Genomic DNA, 23,559 nt, shown 5'->3' with positions numbered 1-23,559 from the left:
TAGAGGGAAACAACTGTGGTGTTAAAGGTAATGAAAATTTTTTACTCTAAGAAAAGAGAGAAAGCTGATATTATCAACTCCTTCACACTAGTCAAGGTTATTCCCTATAACTGAAAACAAACACTTTTTTCCCAAGATGTTTTATACTTCAGACTCTCAGGAAGACCATGATAGCACACACCCTTTCAAATAATAATAATAATTTTAAAAGCCACACTTTTAAAACTAAGTTGTACTTCGAACTAGGAACATCAATAAATGTTTGGACTACTGAATTTATAGGAAATGGTTTTTAAAGTTTGTTTTTGTCCTCAACATGCACAAAGTGGGTCTATGTACTTTTCTTTAGAGATGATTTACTTTATTATTATTATTATTTCCGTCTTTCGTAGTGACAAGTGAATTTTAAAGCCAGGAGACTTTCTTGGGTCATTTTTGAAGGTGAAATAAGCACAGTGATGATTGTTTACTGCCTTTCCATTACCCCTCGGCACAGCCTGGGGTGAGAGCCAGGGTCCCAGGTGGGGCGGTGACGGCAAACAAGTTCAGAGAGAAACAAACGAACAAATAAAAGCAGAAGGGAAGCCGGCCCCTCAGCATTGAACTAGCTCAAAGATTCAGCCCGTCTCCCTTCCGCGGTCCGCTCTCTAGACCAGCCGGTAACCGCGCGCGTTCGCCTTCCCGCTCCAGCCTCCCTTCCCGCCCGCGGAGGCGTAGCCTGGCGGTCGATCGGGCCGCGGCGTGCGGTCCCCGGTCCCGGGACTCTGAGCCGTCGCGGCGGGGCTGGGTGGGGGTGCGGGGGGCGCGGGCGAGGAGCGAGATGCCGGGCGCGCCGCGGGAGCCGGCGCCCGGCCGCGCGGGCAGCAGCGCGAGCCGGGGCGGGGCCGTCGGCGGGGCGGGGCGGGGGCTGCCAGACGGGCGCGCCCGCCGCGCGGAGCATCCATTACGCCTCCGCCAGACCTGGGCACTCCAGGGAACCGGTGGCGCCCCAGCTCCAGAAGGAGCCGGAGGAGGAGAGGGGCTATCGGGAAGCGTCTCCTCAGAGGGGGCCGCGGCGGCAGCCTTAATGGAGAGGAAATACAGCGGCTGCACTTCGCCTCCAAGCGTTAGACTGACTTATATGCGCGCTCGCAGTAGAGGGAACCGACCTCCCCGAGAGAACATGTGCGGGAAAAGTGGAGAAAGGAGGTCCCTCATCTTTCTCTAATCATTCCCATCCGCTCCAGAGAGCTAGGCACCTGCTCCAGGCGCTTCCTGGCGCTCGCCCCTGGGTGCCCCGGCGTCGCCTCGGGGCTCGCTCGCTCCCAGAACGGCAGCCCTTGACCGCCGCGACACGCCGGGTGAGTTCGCCATCGAGAAGCGGAGCGCCTTCGCCACCCCCGCCCACCTTTTAAACAGCTCACTTCTGCATGTAAAGAATTCGGCCTCCTAGAATCAGAATCCTCTCCACGTATATCGCACCCAGAAGAGAAACGCGGGCGAGCAAGCCATTCTGACTGCAGGAACCTCTCCCCCTAGTGATGCAGTTATTTATAGCTCAAACTCCAGCCGGGGTCTGCGCTAGCTAGCGCGCGGGGTTTCGCCCCGGCGGTGCAAACTTTTCCTCGGGTCCCGAGATCCCGAAGCAATCAATATAAGTTTGCAGGATTCCATGTCTCTAGTCTCTGATGTCGCGCGAGTAGAAATGTGGGTTTTGGTGTGTATGACTGTGTTTCTAGCAGATGTGTGTTCATCTGCAACAGCGAAACCGACAGCTGGAAGTTAAGGTTTGCTCTGAATGGGTTCAGCATCAACACAGGTTGCAGATGTGGAACCTGGGGTCAGAAGGTCAGGCTGGATCAGAGTAGGTCACGGCGTTTGGTTGCGGGGGTGGGGGGAGAGGTTTGCCTGACCGAAGAAGGCCCCATGAAGAGAATCGTAAAAAGCAGCACTAAATCAGTAAGTTTTCAGACATAGATGAAGCAAGTACCGATGCGCATCAACTCCCGACCCCAAGACCTATATCTGGTAACAGATTCCTCCATCCTCCACACTTTAGGGACAAGTAATTATTAGTATTCTGCTTTTCAGTATCGGGAAATCAGCTTTAGACGTACAGCCTGCACGATATGGAGGAGGGTGGGCAGATTGTGACACTGCTCAGAAGACGTTTCCATTGACAGGATTTATTTTTCCCCAGCTCCAACTACAGGCACCGAAAGGTATTTTTACCTTCTGTCAATGGTTCAAAGGAGAAGAGGAGAGGAAAAGGCCATATACAGGCGTATCTAGCTGCCCCAAAGAATCTTGCTCTCATGAACCAGAACTAGCCCCTGGGGTCCATGTCTTTTGCAAGGTTCGATCACTCGTATTCCGTAACTGCAGAACTGTGGGGGCAGAGGTTTGAGGACTTCTGGTCGCCCAGGCGGCATCTTTTGATCAATTGCACAGTCCCAGCCCTCCCCTTGTCCCCCTCCCCTTGCCCCCCACTCCCACCGCCCGCCCCTGGCCGGGCCGAGCCCGCTGGGCGGCCACTGTCCCCGCGGCCGCCAGGACCTGCGCCGCGCGCGCTGAATGGAGATGTCTCCGGCCCGCGGGGCGCGGGGAGCGCGCCGTCCGCTGCTTCACCTCCGCGGCGTTATTGTTCCGCGCCGGCGTCCGAGCGCCAAGCGCAGGCCCGCTCCTGCTCCTCCGACGCAGTGAGCACTTCATTAGTAACCCGAGCGTTCGGAGCTCACACAAGTCACGGCCCCTCAGGGAAGGCTCCAGCCGCTCGCCGGCGGGCTGGCCAGGGTTCTAGAGCCCGGTCTCCGACCAACTCTGGCCACAGCTGACTCCCAGTGAGACGAACGGAGAGAGGAGGAAGAGCAGAGGGCTAGAGGAAGAGATCTGACCTGCCCCGGGTCCGGGAGAACGAGCTCGTCGGCGGTTCCCACAACCCCGAACCCCTGCCCCCCCTCCGCCTTCCTTTGATGCTCACGCCCTCTGGACAGTCTGCGCCAGAAATCCCACTCTCGTCGGGCGAACGGCCCTGGGCGCGGGGCTGCAGGAGGCTCAGAGAGCCCCGCTAGCCACCGGCCAGCCTGGAGCGGCCGGAGCGGTGAGGGGGCGGGGAGCCGGCGGGGGAGGGTCGCCGGGCGCCGGAGGCGCGGCCGGCAGCCCCGCGGACCAGCCGGCTCTTGCAGGTAGACAGCTAAATAAATAAGTCAGAACAAACTTTGCTTTCCCAGCACCTTACCTTCCTTTGCAGCCTGCGCTTCTCCGGTGTGTGCGAAGTGGAGCAGCCAGATGTAGCATAAAATAATCCATGAAGGGTGCCGAGTTTGAAAAACCATGGTGCATGAGCAGGTTTTATCTTCGGTTTCAGTTGAGCCGTAGCTTTTTAAATGCTGTTTGCTCCGAAGTATATGGGCTTTTTATTTTTTATTGCGCTCCACGCATTGATTCCCCTTCTCGATCTCCGGCTGGCTGCTCCACGTTTAGCTTTAAAAAAATTTCCCCCCCCCCCTCCTTTCGTTCACACTGTGTTTGCTGCCTGCAAGTCTCCGACTGCAGACCGGCCGCTTGCTCCACACTCCAATAATATCAATTAGGGGGAGGGGGCGGGGCTCCGAGCCCAGAGCCTCCGCCACTCGGGTTGAGTGGCAGGCCTAGCCGGCCTCCCAGGCGGCGATTCCCAGGGCTTAGGGGCGGGTCCCAGCGAAACGGCCGCCCCAGCCTTGGGGGTTGGGTTAGGGGCGCGGGCCAATCGGCGGCAAGCGGAGTCAGGTTGCGGATCCAGGATTCCCTCCAGGTTCGGAGCTCTCGGCTGGCTCTGGATGCTCTGAGGAGGACGTGGATGGCAGCCGAGGTGCGTGCTGCTGTGGGCTCTTGCCTTTTAGCAATCTCAGCTTTCGCGGAGCAGAATCAATCCTAAAATAACCCTTCCAATTTACAGTCGTGTTTATAGCGGTGCTCCTTGCGCTCCTTTAGAAACCAGAGCGATGCAAGCTCTCTCAGCTACCAAGCACGGAGTCGGGACAGTGAAATGAACTGTGCCTTTAAGTAAAGTGCCTTTCACTTTTTTGTTGTTGTGGTTACTCACAACCTCCGCGGGTCGGGTAACTTTGTTCTTTTTCTTTCTTGAAGGGTTACTACTCTTTTCTGTTACTCCAAAGACAGCTTTAGGCACCACCCAGCACAATCTCTGGTAGAATGAAAGTAATCAAATGTATTATGTTCAAACAATGTTTCCAAGAGTTTGCAACAAGCTCTGGCAAGAGAACCAGAGGAAAAGGGAGTGGAGAAAGGAAGTCTTTTGTTTTATGTGCCCCCCTCACCCCCGCCCTATCCTTTACCGATAGTTGGTAGGACTAAATAGAACACTGCAAGAGAAACTTCTGGAGGTTCCGAAACGTTTTTCTTACATGCGTATCATTTTCCGAGATTTTCCTGGAATTCCCCCCACTTTGATCGTTTTCCATTTCGCTGCATAAATTACATTTAATTTTAAAGAATGTTACCATGCATTCAATTAAGTTAAATTAAGAGCAAGACCTCTTTCGCACATACTGAGTACTTTTCAATAATTAGTCAATAATTACCTTTCAAAGGCAAACTAAGAATAAAAAGTGTCACCAACATCGCCGGTTGATTTCGTCTAACTAAAATATTAAGGACGACTGCCTAGAGGAATCCCATTCCCGTTAGGCAGTTTCAGACACTTTGCAATTCAAAAGATGGGTAATACAATAAGATGAAGAACTTAAAAACCTTAATTGCCAAATCATCAAATCCGAAGGTCAAGCCTAGTAACTTGATCACATGTCTAAGAGGAGTTTCATTTTCTTCCTGTCCTATATATATATATATATAGGACATATATATATATAGGACATATATATATATATATATATTTCCTCCTTAAAAAAAAAAATCTGTCATTCATGATTTGCCTCTATGTAAGAGAGGCAAAAAGTTTGACCTTGTCTAAGACTCCAAACTTTTCCTATCTTTTCTATCTGGATATGTAAAGTAAATTGAATTGTTTCTTTTATTTATAGCAAAGACTTTTCAGAGATGACAGATCCCCAGATTTTAAAATTGTATTTTATGAAAAATTGTCTCCTGTAGTTTTTACTTGCCTAATGCAATTATGAAGAAAATAGAAATGAGATTTCCTCCCCTCTAACCTCTCTTTGGGTCTCTAGTTCCTTTCTTAAATATTACTTGTTCCTAGCCATTACCCCTATTAAACATTTTAGAAATTATAACTAAAAGCATCTTTAGTGCCCTTTAGAAGATGCATGGAAAATGTAAACCACTTAATAGAATAACCTTGAAACTAGACAAAAAGATGGAGAGTGCACTTGTTATAGAGATTAAGCAGTATTTACACAAACGGGTGCTTTAAGGAGTAAAAATTGTAAGGTAAAACACTACGACTAAGAATGTAGATCCCCACGCGTAGGCAATAAAACTGTTAATCTCACATACTCCCAGATATGAAACCACTTCTAATGGTTAAAATAATTCTCCAGAATTTCAACACTTTCCCCAGGGTCTCATCCCCACTTCTTAGAATGACACCAAGGTAGCCTTTAAAGTTTAAAATATTCCTTTCATCTCTTGAATGACTAATACTCAGTGATGTGAATACAAATACCTTTCCATTAGACCAGGAAACCAAAGAAGTAACATCCTTCACTCTGATGAGTGTAGGTGGTATAAGGAATCTCCTTATTGTGTCCCTTCTCTCTATCAGACATAGAGGCATGTTCAGCCTTGCTTTTATTTTTACAGGCAAGAGACTTTGCATTAAATGCACACGTGCCAGACTTCTGGCGGTCTTGCCTGCAGAGTTGCACAACGATACTCATTTTTAGGTTTACCAACTTCTTTCCTTTGTATCTAGGAACAGTGATAAAGAAGTCATGGAATTTAACTTAAAGTAAATGACTTAGTCAAGGAAAGGATGATTGTTATACTGTTTTATACAGTATACATTTTAATATATAAAAACAATGTATAAATTAGTAATAGACTCTTTGACTAGCAGCAAAGCCTATAAACCTCTTTGTACATGAAGCCATTGAAATAAAAAAATAATCAGCTCACAAAACTCCTATTTTAAAATAACTTAAAATAGTTAATTCCTTTCTATCACTTTTAAAATGGTTTATTTTAGCATCTTATCTATTTGTGCATATTATCAATAAGGCACATTTTAGAAAAGCAAATATATGTATGTTTAGAAAATGTATTAGAAATCATTTTCCTGAACAATACCAAATGGCATATATATAACCAACACATGTGAGCCAAAGCAGAAATTCTAGAAAAATTGTTTTTTAATTTTTATGTATTTGTTGGGAAATGCAGCTGAATACCCTGCTTATATTAAGATAATTTTGGAAAAAAGAGACCAGAACTTTAATATTACATTTATAAACCCTCTTTTGAAACATCTCTCTTAACTGTATAGCAGAAAGATGACAAATGCCTGTTTTCAGATACAAAGAAAATATGCCCAATATTTATGCACTATTATTTTTATCTATCTGATTACTGATAATCACACATAACTGTACATATATGAAAATAAATGTACAAATTCAGGAAACATTCCAAATGAGGGTACAGCTATTATCTTCATTTAACTTGCTTCAACACTAATATTTACCTCACTGTTTATCTTTGGGAGATATTTTCCAATTTTAAGAGAGGAATAGTTACTTAGGAGTAAATTCTAATGACTTCAGGGAATAAGTTCCATAAATTTTCAAATAAAAGCCTTTGTGTGTGTGTGTATGTGTATGTGTGTGTGTGTAGTAAACAGGCCTTCAGAGGGGAAAGGAAGAACCTGAGACTTTAGTTACACACCCAAGGCTGCCAAACTAAATAGTTAACAGTGACAACAAAATCAAAGGGCTGTTTCTGAACCTACTAGTTTTGCACTTACTGTCTAAATGCATTCACAGCTGGTAAATGTGGAAATGCAAGTTCATCACAGAAAAGGGGTAATTTAAACTGAATTAAAAAAGGTCCTAAAAAAAACAAAGAAAGAAAGAAAAGGTCCCGTACAGAAGAAACTGATTATAAATAGAAAAAAAAAAAGTCTCACTTAATAGATATTACAGAAAATTGGGTTCTCTATTTGTGATTTCAGTCTAAATGTAAACAATCTTTCCACTGTGCAGGAAAATCACTAATATGTTTACATTAGCATGATTTATGTAGTATATATAAAATATTTACTTGTAGTCCAGTGTAAAAAATGTACATAGGCTAAGCTCATAAATAGCAATGATTTTACTTATTCTTCAGATTTTCAGATTTATCTAGTAGTATAGGATGTCAGAGGTCAGAAGTCAGAAGTCAAGGCTATATTTTGTGCCTTTATAAAAGTTCATTCACTTTTGCATGGTTGGATAAATTGGTAACACTCAGAAGATTAAAATTATAATTCTTTAACTGAAATTACTGAGTTAATTCAAGAGAGCTTAACAAAAATACAGTTTATCAAAATTATAAGTCAAATTGAACATTGCTGAGGTGTCACTCTGAAATTTTCTGATCACTTAAAATATTCAAAAGTATTAAATAAAATAACTTTAATTATTTGATTGTTATTAAAATAACTAGTAAACAAAGCAGGGAAATGTGACACATTATATTCAAATTCACTTAACACATGCCCACTTGTGCTTAAGAATTTTTTTCCCAAATTTGATTTTGCTGGGGGAGGCTCACCCATTACTTATAGTTCTGTATTCCATAAATCACCAGCACTGAGAGGAAGAACTAGCTTAAATTATGCAAATTACTTCTACATGCTTACAAGGTTTTTCATCTTGCAACGTTTTAGCTCTTCAAACCCAGTGGATTTTCAGATGTCAAGGAGATCTGTGATAATTCAGTGACCACCAGGGGGCATCAGGATCTCTGGGTGTCCTGAGTAACCGAGCCCACACTGAATTCGGATGAGGTAATTATAAAATTATTTACGTACATAATTATGTGTATTTATATATGTGTGTGTATATAACTTTATACATGTGTATGTATATAGTAAATACATGCTTGTTCCTTTGACACTTTTAAGTTTCTTATACTCTGTAACTATACCAGTGTACTTAAAGGCCTTTGTAAAAATTTGTGAGATGTTATATAACCTATTTCAAACTGTTCAGAGGCCATATTTAACTGCATAGATTCTGAAGGCACCTTAGAAGGTGAATGATATTGCAGAAAAGCTCTCTCCAATTCTTTTAAACCAAACATCTGAGGGACTCTCAGTCTCCAGATAGACCTCAGATACTCTCTTGCTTTCCACCCACTTTACTCCTAAAGTCCTTCACCCTTGAAACATGGCCAGGCTGGGATTGAGTGTTCCCTCGGACTTGACAGTACTGTTTTTAAGGATCCTGTGGTATTCCCAGGACTCCCTTGTTTGAGGAACATTTTACAGGCCACTTCTACCCGTGGTCTTCTGCCATGGTTAATACTAAAAATGAAATTTTATCAAAATTTGCCTGCTTGATCTCAAGGAGGTCTAAGAAAATGTCTGAACAATAGTAATCTTATGCATCAAAGTAATTTAGAAATAGGATTTCTATGTTACAGGGAAAAGAACTTATAAATAGTGTGCCCTAGCTATCAAATTATAAAGCTGTGGGTACTTTTTCCACGAAGTGTGCTCCCCTGCTAGCTCAGACAGTAAAGACGCCTCCTGTAATGCAAGGAGACCTGGGTTCAATCCCTGGATCGGGAAGAGCCCCTGGAGAAGGAAATAGCAACCCTCTCCAGTGTTCTTGACTGGAGAATTCCATGGAGAGGAGCCTAGTGGGCAAAAAGTCAGATACGACTGAGTGACTAACACCTCCACTTTCAAGTGTGGAACTCCGTACACTGCCGAAGGTTTGCCTTCTACGACCCCTTATCTGGGCCCGCAGTGTATTCTCTGTGGAGAAAGTGGGCACATTTCTGGGAGGAAAGGTGTCTTAAGGCCCTAATGCAGTCCCATTTGAATTTTAACAATATTAGAAGCTCTAAAATATTAGAATGGCTCTGACTGAGAAGTAAATACACCTAAGGACCTCAAAGAGGTCCTCACTGAGACGGGAATGAACATTCTGGGCTTAAAATTTGCTGGGTGAACCCACATGCCTGAGGCTTAGAAGCTCTCTGAACCCAGACACCCAAGTATGGTGTTTGTCCTACTTATCGAAGTGTGGAGTAAAAGAGACACACCATTATAGCTCGAATGTTGAGTGACCGAGCAAGGTTTCACTGCAGTCATTCTGCGTAAAGCTAGGTTTCAGATGTTATACAGTGTGGCCGTAAGGATGGGGAATAAAATAAATAAATAAATAAAAAGGAAAATGAAGACACTAGTGGATTGAACAAATGAATCATTGGGAAGAAATCTGACCCGTTTGAACTGACTGTACTTCTAGAAGTTCTTAGACAATTGTGGAGAAAAGAAGACCTCAAGAAGGAGATGCTGGGTTTCCCTTTGAAGTGAGCAAATTAAAATAGACAAATGACTATATACTTTTCCTTGATGATGCAGATCAAATAGATTACAGATTCACAATCTAAAAAGCATACTATTTCAGTAAAAGGATATTGACAGAAACCTTGATTAAAATAGTATTATCAAGTATTAAATATTTAGAAAGGCATGGGGGTCATATTCAGATGAATAAAGCAGAGCCCAATACTCTCAAGACCTAATACCACCAGGAAACAGAAAGATCATATGTTTAGAGAAATAGGTAACTAGCCAATGTTACTCAATGTTGATTTCAGCCATGAGAACAATGATGATGTCTACATAGTCACACTTTTAGCCATAAATTGCAGTGATTCAATGCCACAATAAGGATTTTATCATCTGGCTTGTCCAAAGGTCTTTTCTTCTCCCCTCTCACTCAGATGAGATGAAAAAAAAAATCATGAACATTCATGATTCTCAAGATTCTGTGAGTATATTACTATCATTGCTTGGTTATATAGATGCATTTGTTTTAACTAAAGCTACAAAGTTAAGCTGACACATTCTCTAGTTGATTTAGATTGATGAAATGACTGAGGTCAATCTCAGTTTAATTAAGTATTTTAATATCTGATAGTCACGCTCTCGGCAGTCTTTTATGCAACAAGCTCTGGTGGCAAACTGTGTAAAACTAGAGATGTAAAAATCGTGACAGAAATTTGCCTCATTTAAGGATAGACGATAATCAGAAAAGGCAAAACCAACTTGATCTACCTCACAAGTACAGGGCAAGGAAATTTACCCTGCATTCCAGTAAAGAAGGACAAGACCCCTTATGAGAGTTCTTTCAAATCTCAACATGGATTTAATGCTTCTATACAATCACATCTGTCTTTATTTTAGCAATTTATCATATATTTACATGGTAACTTTGAATTAAATTTTGAGGAACAATTACCTTCTAAGTTTGAATAAAGGTATACTATAATAAGGACAATATGGGAAACTGTCCAGTAGAGCATCACATTTTAAATGGTAGTCATGTCCATTTTAGAGGATAACAGCTGTGATTCAATCAATTGCACTTGTTCCCAAGGCTATACAACAGGATGGTGAAAGATACTGAATGAAAAAGGGCCGGGGGCGGGGGGGAAGCAATCACAAATTTAGGAGGAATATTGTAGTTCTATGTATTCAAATATCTCAAAATATAATATTTTTAAAATTTGCTCTATAGTCACCCCTTTGATGTTTCATTGTATTCGCCCTGTTTTTATTTTCTGTTTATCTTTTCTCTCTTCAGCTCTAATTAATCTGCTACTTATTCCATCCAATAGAATTCTAATTTCCATGGCTTTTTTTTTTTTTTTTAGTTTTAGAAGTTGTTTTTTTTATCTTGTTTTGTTTTTCTAATTTCCTGTTATTTTTTCACAGTATCTTATTCATTTAGGGTTACAGCATGAATCCTTTATGTCTTTAACCAATTTACAGGAATTTCTTTTATCAGTTATAGTTTTATTAAATTATCTATTTCATGTAGGTCTTGATGTAGTCCACCAATTTGTAGTATCTGCTGACTGTTGTTCATGGTGAGATCAGGGCATATTTTGGTGATGGTGGATCCTTGCTAGCTTTGGGGTTTTGAGATAAATACACACTTATATATATACATACACATGTACATATATATACACACTTGTATATACAAGTATATACATGCTTTTTTGGTCATGTTAAGGATATATTTACTTGTTGTCATTTTTGTTAAATGTGATTTTGGTTTTTAACCAGAAAAGAATATTGATTTTTCTGAAACACATTTTCAGACCCTGTGGAGATGAACATGTAGTGTTCTTTTTAGATATTATTTCCTTAATGTTACTCCTGACTCAAACTTCACTTATCACCCTAGTTAAAACAAAAAGTCCCCTTTCCCAGTCTCCACCCCTTCCTCTATTTGATTATACCCTTAACACTTATAATCAGACACTGGCTGGCTGAATCCCAGGCTATCTTATTTTGGACTGCTATAACAAGTACCATAGCCTCAATGGCATATAAACAACAGAAATTTGTTTCTCAGTTTTAGATGCTGAGAAGTCAAGATCAAGGTACATGCAGACTTGGTGTCTGATGAGGGCCTACTTTCTGGTTAATAGACAGTCATGTATTTGCTGTGTTCTCACACATCAGAAGGAGCAAGGGGGCTCTCTTAGGCCTCTTTTACAAGGGCACTCGTTCATAAGAGCTCTGCTTTCATGACCTAATCACTGCCCAAAGATTCCACCTCCTAATAGCATCACCTTAGAGGTTATGCTTTCAGCATATGAATTTGGGGAGGCACAAATATTCAGTGCCTGTGCATATGCATGCTCACTCAGTTGTTTCCAGCTCTTTGAGACCACATGGACTGCAATCGGCCAGGCTCTTCTGTCCATGGGATCTTCCAGGCAGGAATCCTGGAGTGGGTTGCCATTTCCTCTTCCAAGGGATCTTCCCCACCCAGGGATCGAACCCAGGTCTCCTGTGTCTCCTGCATTGGCAGGCAGATTCTTTACTTCCGTGCGACCTGGGATTCCCTCAGGAAGTCTTTTTCTTCCTCATCCAGAGCCCAGACTATAAAGTTTGCTTAATGATTAGAATGTTTTCTAGTCCAGGGGGCCTCAGTCTCTGGGATCTAATACCTGATTGTATGCTGATCCTGCTCACAGCGTCAGTTTTCTCTCTGGATCTCACTGTGTGCAGTGTTTGCTGAACCCACGGGAGGCGAGGCACGAGCTAAGCGGCTGGAAGAAAACGCAAGGAGCCGAAGGCACCGCGGACGCGTTTATTCCCTCCTGGCTGGCGCAGCAGCTGTAGCAGCGGACATCACACAACGTAATTGCTCACAAGCCTGACGGGCTTTTCCAGGTGAAGCTTATATGTACTTACAGAACAAAAGCAGCCTGTGGCCAAGGGGGCACCTCATGACGTGCATGTGCAGTGCGATAAGTGATCTCAGCTGCTACATAACCACCTAAAGTCACTGTTTACAGAGCAGGAGAGCGTGGGGCAGGGGAGCCTGGCTGGCGCCATCTTGTTAGTTTTCCCACACTGATGACCTGAAGTGGAGCTGATGTAATAGCATAGAAATAAAGTGCACAATAAATGTAATGCGCTCGAATCATCCCCCAAACAACCCCCCTACCTGTCTGTGGAAAAACTGTCTTCCATGAAACTGGTCCCCGGTGCAAGAAGGTTGGGGACTGCTGTATCTAGTCAACCTTCTGTTAGGGGCACGATCCACCATCAGATGTGTGTGTGTATGTATGTACACGCACGCATGTACATGTGTGTGCATGTGTGTGCATGTGTGTACATGTGTCTCTCTGTGTTTATGTGTGTGCATGTGTGTGTGTGTCTGTGTGTGTCTGTGTGTCTTCACTGCAGATCTCTGCCTCCTCTCCCAGCAAAAGACAACTCTTCAGGCACCTGTCTCAATAGAGCAGTAAGAGAACCCCTACCCTGGCAGCTGAAATATTGGATGACAACTTGCGCCTGGGTTTCCCTTCCCTCTTCACTCCCAGAGCCTTTCTCTCTCTCGCCTGAGCTTGGCCTGGCCATCACATGGCTGGTTGTTTGCAGTACAAGGGCATTTGGGCTATCTAGTTGACCTCTTGTCTGGACCAGGAACTGTCACATCGCTACCAGTTGTAGTCTCCCTTGCTAACAATGAGGACATATCTAAGCCTCCAGCAAACAGTCATCTTGTAGGTGTTTTTTTTTTTTTTTTTCTTTCTATACATGAAAAAAAATCTGATTCTCCATTTTTTTTCCTTTAAAGTTTCTTTTAAAAATAAATTGTTTAAGAATTATGGGAAGATGGCAGCGGTTGTGGAAGCATAGCTTGTGTCTTCCATGATTCCCACATCACACAGGGCCATTAAGATATTAAAACCAAAATGCAGTAACAATATTTCAACAAGAGCAGGGGGCGCTGGTGGTAAGGAATCCAATTGCCAATGCAGGAGATGCCTGGGAAACAGGTTGGACCCCTGGGTCGGGAAGATCCCCTGGAGGAGGGCATGGCAACCCACTCCAGTATTCTTGCCTGGGAAACCCCAAGGACAGAGGAGCCTTCTGGGCTACAATTCATAGGGCCGCACAGAGTCGGATACCACTGAAGCGACTTAGCACATACATACAGATGACAAGGTATCCCGCTGTAATCACAAAGTACAAAGCGGTGGACCATACCCACTAGACCTGCCCAGTATCACCCTAAACGTGGGGAAAGCAGAAAGAAGCAACGGCGTCGCCGGACGCCTGAGGGCCGGGCGCATTTTCAGTAGAGCAGCCCCGGGAGCCCAGCCCTACCCCTTTCCGGAAGAGCCCGCGCAAGCTCTGTGCGGGCGATACTTAAGCTCAGCGCTTGGGCGGTGAGTCAGGCAAGGAGCTGCAATGGAAGGCAGAGGATCTTGGCTAAACTCCACCAGTGAACGAGGCAGACGTCTAAGGTAACGCATGGAAGTCTTTATATCCTCACACTGAACCGTCAGGGTTCCACTGGGACTGGACTGCACAGTGGACATCAACAATAAGGAGTGGAATCAAAATTAAGTAGGATGGGAACGGTAAAGACGAACGCCAGGGAAACAAATTCAGGTCTGGAACCAGGAAAAGCAAAAAAGGCACTGGTGTCTGACACGAAATTTCAGGGGCTCCAAACAACTCAGAAATCAAAGTAAATGAAATTTTTAAGGCAGTAATTCTTCAAAAAGCGAATTTAATGCCAAAAATCCTTGACAAGCAAAATCTCAAACTCTTAAAGATAGAATCATTAAGAGTTTGATGCGGAGCCATTCTGGAGCCTAGAGGCAAAAGGAAAAATCAGTAATGCTGATCCTGATTATACGACAGTGTTTCATGAAAATGTTCCAGGCGCCCTCCTTGAGAAGTCTACGAAATAACCCGCTTCAGAAATGAAAATAACTGAAGAGACATTGCAGTAAAGATTAGTGTGAAGATTAAAGGAAGGTTTAAAAAAAAATAGTATGTAATTGATGCAGATTTGGTTCCTTGGACTCTATTTAATCAATTGAAATCTGCTGAGGAATTCAGACAGGGCTTTACTGGGACTCCTGTTGCACTGAGGGAGTGAAAGCAAGTAACAAGTGCCCTTGCTTGCTGTTGAAGGTGGGGAGGGGATTGCTTCCTTAAAGAGGTGAGGGTCTGGGTGTATCATCAGATGCTGGAGGGGTGGCTTTGGTGGTCTCCCCACTCTCTTGGTGCTGCCGTGTGCAGTGATCATGCACAGTACCCTCCGTTGATCCTAGCACTTCCAACGTGGCAGTAGGTTTGTGGCCTTTTGGTATCCTGTTGTTTGTAATTAACCAGACTTTGGGTGCCTGTGGTTAATTTTAGTCCTTTATATTCTGCTTCTGGAGGAGACTTTTCTCCAGGTGCAAGCATTCAGGTAAAGGGGCCCAGGTTCCAGCCTGTGTCATAATAGCTTTATATTCTGAGAATGTAGGTATGATACAAAAAATTGGGAAAGGGGAGAAGAGAATTGAAATATGGTGTGAACTTCTGTTTTCAGAAGTTACAACTAGTTCTTATATTTTTCCTGGTTTATCATAGTTTATGATTCTGAGGTAGAGTTAACAATCAAACATTATGTTAATTTCAGATGTACGACATGATTCAACACTTTTGCACATTGTAAAATATCAACACATGAAAAATATTTATTTTAGTATGTGACAGAAATTCACATCATTAATGTAATTAACAGATGGAGCTTTTTAAATGAGGTAGGTGCCCTGATGTATTCAGAGCAATAAGTCAGACTGGGGTGAACATCCTCGAAGCAACTGGCATTTCAGATTGGTCTTGGGTTGCAGGATTAGCTGGTCACATACAGTTGATGATTAACATTTCAGAGAGTAGAGATAGTGTATAAAGGGCAGAGCAGGGCATGCCCATGTTATATTTTATTGGAAGAATAGAAACTTCCACACATTTGAAGAAATTTAATTGGAATGATCTTGAAAGTAGGTATTATGAAGACTAACAACAGCATCAGGTGTGAGTTAGGAAGCAGAACCTCTGAGTTGATCCTTGAGATGAATATAATCCAGGTGGGCACCTGGACTGCTGCCTGTGGAAGACAAGAAGCTGGGCCAGAGGGTCCAACCACGTTTACATGGAATTCTTAACCCACAGGAACTGGGAAAATAAACGGTGGTTGTTATGTTAAGCTGCTAACTTGGGGGCTAGTTTATTATGCAATTGTCCAAAACTAATACAGGAAGTTTCACAAACTTTTGTGGGTGTCTAATTTCCAATTAATTATCTCCAGCTTCAAATGCCTCTAGTAGTAGTTTCCTCATACATCAGAGCATTGAAGTATGGGGGTTCAGTTGCTCCATATACTTAATTTTTCCCATTTTTTTTTTTTTTTACCATTCTGTGTGGTTATATATTGCGGTCTTAGTATTTATCTGATGACTAATGAACTTGAATACAGCTTTATACGTTTATTGGCTATTTGAGTATCATTTATTAAGCATCTGATAAAACTTTTTCTCTTTGAGTTGCTTTTTATTGTAGATTACAGTGGTGGTTCATTTATCTAGATATGCATCTTTTATCAGGTATACTTTGTGGTTTGCCTTTTTACTCTGTTAATATAGTCTTTTGATACAAAGAAATTCTTGATTTTCTTCTGGGATTAGTAATGTTAATATCTTGTTCAAGAAATCTTTGCCTAATTTGGCGCCACAAAGATATTTCTTTGTGTTTTCCTCTGTCATCTGTATTGTTTTCCCTTTCATATTGGAATCTGCAGTCCACCTAGAATTGTTCTTTGTTTATGGTGGAAGGTAGAGATCAAGATGTATTTTTTCCCCCATGAAGTATATAATAGACCCAGCATTATTTCTTCAAAAGACCTACTTTTCTGCATTGTACTATAATAGCGCTTTGATCGTAATCTGGTGGATGACTAGGTGTGTGAAAGATTCTGCTAAGTGTTGGTGATATTCAGTTGTCAAAAAAGCCATACTAGTCAGAAAACTGGCATATTTACTTATTTATTTTTGAATAAGGGAGGAAATGTGTGATTTAAAATTCTGTGCCATTGCATGGCTTCACAGAGATCTCATTCTTGTTGATAGGACTTCAAAAACCTTTTGTTATAATTTGAGACAATGTCTAGTTATTGTCCATTTGAAGTTTATCCTGATCTTTGGAAAAATATATTGCTTACTTAAGACAAACCTACAGACGTTTCATCTGCCTTAATTCCTCCTGTTTCACTAGACAGGGAGCAGCATTCAGCGCCACAAATGATGTTATGAATTACGGCAAGAATAAAGAAGCTTTTAAAGGCACGTCCATCAGTTTTTTCTGAGAGAAAAGAGCCTTGGAGCCATGCGTTCCTGCTGCTTCCTGTTCTTCCGCTTCCTCCTTTATCCCTTGTGGGACATAATACAGACTGAGAGTGATTATAAACAAAATGACTATAGAAACTTAGAACCTTAGGTAGAAACACAGCATTTAAGTTTCAAACATATCGCCTGTTCCCTAGCATTTAAATGACTCTGTCAGCCTGGGTTCTCTGCTTCCAGGATTGCTCATACTCTCAGCTCATTCTCAATAGTCTGCTAGAGCCGGGGTCCCCAGCCTGTTTGGCACCAGGGACCGGTTGGCTTTGGAAGACAATTTGTCCACCAACTGGGGTGGGGGATGATTTCAGGATGATTCAAGGACATTTTTGTGAACTTTATTTCTATGATTAGATCAGCTTCACATCACATCATCAGGCGTTCGATGCCAGAGGCTGGGGGTTCGGCGCTGGAGTGTTCTGTTTTCAACAGAGAATACCTCACTCCTCCACTGGGAAGTCTCTAGTGGTTGCGTCTCACTTTGTGGTGGGAATCAAGCTCATTAATGACCCAAGAAAGCCCACCAAACTATGACCCCGGGATTGCCACTTCTCTTGTCTCTTTTCCCCTTTCTTTTTTCTATCACACTGATTTCTTCCTCTCCTAACAGGCCAGGGGAGCTTCTTCATCAAGCAATTCAGATTCCCTCTTCCTGGAATATAATGCCTCTAGACGTTTATATCTATGATTCCTCCACCTTCTTTAAGTTTATTCACTTGTCTCTCCTCACAAAGGTTTTCCTTGGACTTCTCTATCCCTTATTTTTTTTCTTTTTCTACACATCTTATCACCATTCAATACATGATGTCGTTATTTAAGTTTATCATCTTTTCTTTCCAAACTAGAATGTAAGATGCATGAGAAAGGGGAATATTTTCTTTCTTTGGTGCCTTGAACAGTGGTTACACACATACTACATACTTAATAGCTGAATATGTGAATGAATAGTTTTCAGTTAGTTTGACCATGTGTTTTATAATCAGCTCTGTGAAGTTATTCCTAGAGACATGTTTCACAAGGACATTTCTTGTAGCCTAGATTTTCCGAAAGGGAGATTTTTGGCAGTGCCATTAATGACAAAAATTCAAATTTTTGAAATGCACTACAGTGACTCATATATAAAATTCAAAAGAGAGAACAATACATCATAGGATGTATATTCATTTTTAAAGAGAGCTATACATAATAAAATATAGCAGATAATTATTGGGGAAATAAGACAGAATTAAGCAGGATATGTTCTCATTATACATGCTTAGTAAATTACAAAAATTATCTCTGAGCTCAAGATGGACAGCTCATCCTCAATCCAGTTTACCTGCTTAGAAACAGAATGTGCTCATAAACGTCTAGGTCTAAGGACATAAATTATCATTATCTAAAACTCCTTTCTTTTTTGGTGGGGGGAGGCCTCAAGTTTCTTAAAAACAAACCATATAAAATCCCTAAAGCAGGAATTCTTTATATGACTCCTAGAAATGTCTTGAAAATATATGTAAATTGTGTGTGAATGTGTATTTTCTGGGGGAAGTTTCCTAAATCTAATTTTTGAAAGAATCCAAGCAGAAAAAATTCAGAACCCAGCTTTAGATCAGTGATTCTTCTACCTGGCAACACATTAAAATCATCCAGGGAGCTTTTTAAAATTGTCAACCCCAGGTCTGCATTGCCAACAGTTTGATTTATATAGATCAGTCTGGGGTGGTGGGGTATAGGTACTAGATTTATTTATTTTTTGAGCTCCTTGATTGATGCCACTGTATTCACATAGCTGAGAATAATTGCTACCAATTGGATAGTACTACAAAATTACCTAGATGTTTTGTTAAAACACAACTTTGCTTGTTTTCTGAGCCAGTAGGTCTAGGGTGTGGCCTGATAATGTGCATGACTAACAAGTTTCCGGATCATTTTTTGTTTCTCGTTTTGGGATCACACCATGAAAAACCTACTTTGGCACACTGGTTTTTAATGCTGGCTGCTCATTGGGGTTACCTGGGATGTTTTTAACATGCTGTTGTTTGATACGACCTGGCTTAATTAGAGATGCTGATTTAACTGGTCTGAGGTGAAATCTGGTCTTGGGTTTTTTAAATAGACTCTCAGTTAATTTTGTCACTTCTGAAAGAATTATTGATTCACAGAATCAGAGTATACAGAGGGACTGTATACCATTCACCCAATTTCCTTCAGTGTTAACATCTTTGCAAAACTATTGTACAATATTAAAACCATGACATTGATGCTGGTACAATCCACAGAATGTTCAGATGTCATCAGTTTTGCAGTCACTCGGGTCACTCGTGGGTATGGGGTGTGTGTGTGGGGGGCGGTTCTCTCAATTTTGTCCTGTGTGTCGAGGCATGTAGCCACCAATATAATCCAGATGTAGAGTTGTTACATTATCACAAAGGTCTTACATCCTTTATTTTCTCCTCTTTTGCAGTTACAGTCAACTCCTCTCCCCACCATTCCTAACCCTGGGCAATCACTGATATCTTCTCCATCTCTATCATTCTGTTATTTTAGGAATGCTTGCACAAATAGAATCATCCAGGACATGAGCTTTTGAGATTGGCTGTTTTCAGTCAATGGAATATCCATGAAGTTCATCCAAGTTTTTGAGTATATCAGTAGTTTATGCTATTTATTGATAGTAGCATTTTACTGTATGAATATACCACAGTTTATTTACCCATTCATCCACTGAAGGACATTTGGATTATTTCCAGATTTTGACCTTTACAAATAAAACTATGAACATTCATGTACAGGTTTTTATGTGACAATAAGTTTCCATTTCTCTGGGATAAATGCCCGAGAGTGCAACTGCTGTATCATATGGTTAGCACAAGTTTAGTTTTGTGAGAAACTGAAGCGGCTGGCATTTTACCTTCTGACTAGTAAAGTACCATTTTACCTTCTAATCAGTAAAGTATGAGTGGCCTCATTTTTCTGCATCCTTGCCAGCATTTGGTGTTCTCACAGTTTTTTGAAAAATTAGCCACTAATTTAGGGCTTCCCTGGTAACTCATCTGGTAAAGAATCATCCTGCAATGCAGGAGACCACGGTTTGATTCCTGGGTTGGGAAGATCCCCTGGAGAAGGAAATGACAACCTACTCCAGTAATCTTGGGCTTGCCTAGTGGCTCAGTCCATAATGAATCAGCCTGCAGTGTGGGAGACCTGGGTTCAATCCCTGGGATGGGAAGATCCCCTGGAAGAGAGCAGGGCAACCCACTCCAGTATTCTTGCCTAGAGAATTCCATGGACAGAGGAGCCTGGCGGGCTACAGTCCACGGGGTCACAAAGAGTCAGACATGACTGAGTGACTAAGAACAGCACAGACACTAATTTATGTATGTAGTGATATCTCCTGTGGGTTTAAATTAAATTTTTCTTATCTCTAATGATATTGAATATTTTCCCATATGCTCATCTGCCATCTGTATATCTTCTCTGGTTAAATGACTCCTCATATCTTTTTCATATTTGTCAAATATACTGATTTGTTTTTGTAGTGTTGAGGTTTGAGAGTTTGTTATATATTCTAGGTGTAAGACCTTTTATTGAAGATGGAAATGGCAATCCTCTCTGATATTCTTGCCTGGAGAATTCCACGGACAGAGGAGCCTGGCTGGCTACAGTCCATGGGGTCACAAAAAGTCAGACATGACTGAGCAACTAACACACACACACACAGACCTTTTATAAATATATGTGATTTATAAATATTACCTTTCAGTCTGTAGCTTGGTTTTTCATCCTCTTCACAAGGTATTCCACAAGGAAGAAGTTTTTAATTTTTCTGTGGTTCATTTTTTTTTTTTTTTTTTATGAACTGGGTGCTTTTGCTGTCAAGTCTGAAATCTCTTTGCTTGCTCTAGAGATTTAGGACTTTTCCATATGCTTTTAACAGTTTAATACTTCTACGTTTTACTTTTAAGTTTGTGAATCTTTTGCGTTAATGCTTTCTTGTCAGGTATGAGATTTAGGTAAAGGTTTATTTTAGGGGGCCTATGCTCCAGTTGCTCCAGAACCATTTGTTAAAAACATTTGTGCAGCAAAGTTATAGAAAGGAGGCCATAAGGGACCCCCATATATAGGGGTTGTCAAGGAGCAGAAGACCCAGTGAGGAAGGAGAGTCTGGCGTCCTAGAATGCAGTAGGGCAATGTGTTTCAAGAAGTGGTCTGCTGCTGCTGCTGCTAAGTCGCTTCAGTCGTGTCCGACTCTGTGCGACCCCATAGACAGCAGCCCACCAGGCTCCCCCGTCCCTGGGATTCTCCAGGCAACAACACTGGAGTGGGTTGCTCTGTCCTTCTCCAATGCATGAAAGTGAAAAGTGAAAGTGAAGTTGCTCAGAGGTGTCCGACTCTTAGCGACCCCATGGACTGCAGCCCACCAGGCACCTCCGTCCATGGGATTTTCCAGGCAAGAGGACTGGAGTGGGGTGCCATTGCCTTCTCCGTCAAGAAGTGGTCACCTCTGCCAAATACTGACAAGAGGTCAAACACAATGAGAGTTCGGATAAGATAGAGAAGTGGGACCGAGCTTTATACACAGAAACTTTATGCTGATAGAAATAGGAGGACAGGATTTTCATGTCTCTTATCGTAGCAAATGAAAGAAGAATAAAAGCAGATGAGAAGGTGACTTGATGATAAGTTTTGCAGTATCGCGGCATCTGTAGGGCTGGGAGGGACAGCAGCATTACTTAAATAGCTAAAAACATATGACTCATATAAGGAACTGAGTGGGACTGGTTTTAGGACTCACTGGAGCCAGGGTATCTATCGTCCCCAAGGTTTTCTTTCTGCCTCTTGTCTTTACTTTTCCCTCTTCTTTGTGGATGGAACTTGTTTCTGAGAGAGGCACATCATCTGGAGGTTGTAGGATGTAGCTGGGGAGAGGGTGCTGCAGGGAGTTAGGAGTAGACGGGGCATCTGTAGGGAAAGATGGAGACAATGACTAGGATAATAGGGGTACAGGTAATTCAACAAACATACTTTCACCTACAGTTCACTCTTGAACAACGCGCATTTGAACAGCATGGGTCCACTTACAGATTTTTTTTTTTTTCCTCAAGAAATAAGGTACTATACCATCTGCAATTCGTTGAGTCCAGGAACATAGAACCACGGATAAAGAGGGTGACTGTAAAGGTATACTCAGATTTTTGACCTCTGGAAATGTCAGCACCCTTAATCACTGTTGTTCAAGGGTCAATTTTATTTCCCTCATCCACCCACAGAAAAGATTACTGGGGGGCTGACTGTATCTTCATCATGTACATAGACGTGTTCAGTTTAGTCAGTTCAGTCACTCAGTTGCGTCCGACTCTTTGTGACCCCATGGACTGCAGCAGGCCAGGCCTCCCTGTCCATCACCAACTCCTGGAGTTTACTCAAACTCATGTCCATTGAGTTGGTGATGCCATCCAGCCATCTCATCTTCTGTCATCCCCTTCTCCCACCTTCAATCTTTCCCAGCATCAGGGTCTTTTCAAATGAGTCAGCTCTTCGCATCAAGTGGCCAAAGTATTGGAGTTTCAGCTTCGACATCAGTCTTTCCAATGAATATTCAGGACTGATTTCCTTCTATGATTATGAACATAGAAGTTTTCATTTGTACTCAAACCTTATTTATTGCATGTGAATATATATGTGTGTTCATATGCACAGAATAGATGTCTTATAATAGGATTTTCATTTAAATTTTTTGATCTAAATATAGAATATTTCAGAAAAACGGTTTTGTTGTTCTAGTAGGTGCCTGAACTCCATCTGAAAAGGACTAGGCAATGGTTTTTTTAATTTTTTTAAACATTTTTATTAGTTGTTTTACAATGTTGTATTATATAGTTGCTTTACCATATAGAGTACAGTTGCTTTATGATATTAGTTCCTACTGAACAGCAAGATGAATCAGCTATATGTTTACATATGTTTATATATATGTAAATCAGCTATATGTTTACCCCTCCCTTTTGAACTTCCTTCCCATTAATGTCAACATAGTGCATTAAGTACAGTTCTCTGTCCTATACACTATGTTCTCATTAGTTATCCAATTTATACACAGTATCAGTAATATATATTTGTCAATCCCAATCCCTCCCACCCTCCTCCTTTCCCCCTTGGCATCCATACATTTATTCTCTACATTTATGTCTCTATTTCTGTTTTGTAAATAGGATCATCTGCAACATTTTTTCTAGATTCCACATGTATGTGTTAACATACAGTATTTGTTTTCATCTTTCTGATTTGCTTTATTCTGTATGACTGTCTTTAAGCTCATCTACATCTCTACAAATGACCCAGTTTCACTCCTTTTTATGGCTGAGTAGTATTCCATTGGGTCTATGTACCACATCTTTTTTATCCATTCCTCTGTTGATGGACATTTAGGTTGCTTCTCTGTCCTGACTGTTGTAAATAGTGCTAGTATGAGCATCAGGGTACATGTGTATCTTTTTGAATTATGGTTTTCTCTGGGTATATGCCCAGGAGTGAGTTTTCTAGATCATATGGTAATTCTATTTCTAGTTTTGTAAGGAAAACTCCATACTGTTTGGGTTGTTTGTTTTGTATATATTGAGCTTCATGAGCTCTTTGTACTTTGGAGATTAATCCTTTGTCAGATGCTTTATTTGCAAAAATTTTCCCCTGTTG

At 41.8% G+C, this 23,559-nt stretch overlaps 1 protein-coding gene and 1 long non-coding RNA gene across 6 annotated transcripts in view; one reads left to right on the top strand and one right to left on the bottom strand.

Annotated features, from left to right (window-relative positions):
- Positions 1-3,544, bottom strand: part of EPHA7 (EPH receptor A7) — a 201,954-nt gene extending 198,410 nt beyond the window's left edge. For all 5 annotated transcript variants that reach the window (XM_043890377.1, XM_043890378.1, XM_043890379.1 and 2 more), the window contains exon 1: positions 3,218-3,544. In XM_043890377.1, the coding sequence (XP_043746312.1) occupies positions 3,218-3,314 (97 nt within the window). In that variant the 5' untranslated portion in view covers positions 3,315-3,544. The remainder of the gene's footprint in view (positions 1-3,217) is intronic.
- A 205-nt stretch (positions 3,545-3,749) lies between these two features.
- On the top strand, positions 3,750-12,540 carry LOC122685554. The gene is made up of 3 exons (XR_006338442.1): positions 3,750-3,829; positions 7,826-7,945; positions 12,203-12,540. It is a non-coding gene; the product is annotated as an uncharacterized LOC122685554 (long non-coding RNA).
- The last annotated feature ends 11,019 nt before the right edge of the window (positions 12,541-23,559 follow it).

The sequence above is a fragment of the Cervus elaphus genome, chromosome 28 (assembly GCF_910594005.1).
Source record: "Cervus elaphus chromosome 28, mCerEla1.1, whole genome shotgun sequence".
NCBI classification, from domain to species: domain Eukaryota; kingdom Metazoa; phylum Chordata; class Mammalia; order Artiodactyla; family Cervidae; genus Cervus; species Cervus elaphus.
The sequence above is the reverse complement of the archived record's forward strand: the minus strand, read 5'-3'. Positions and strand labels throughout refer to the sequence as shown.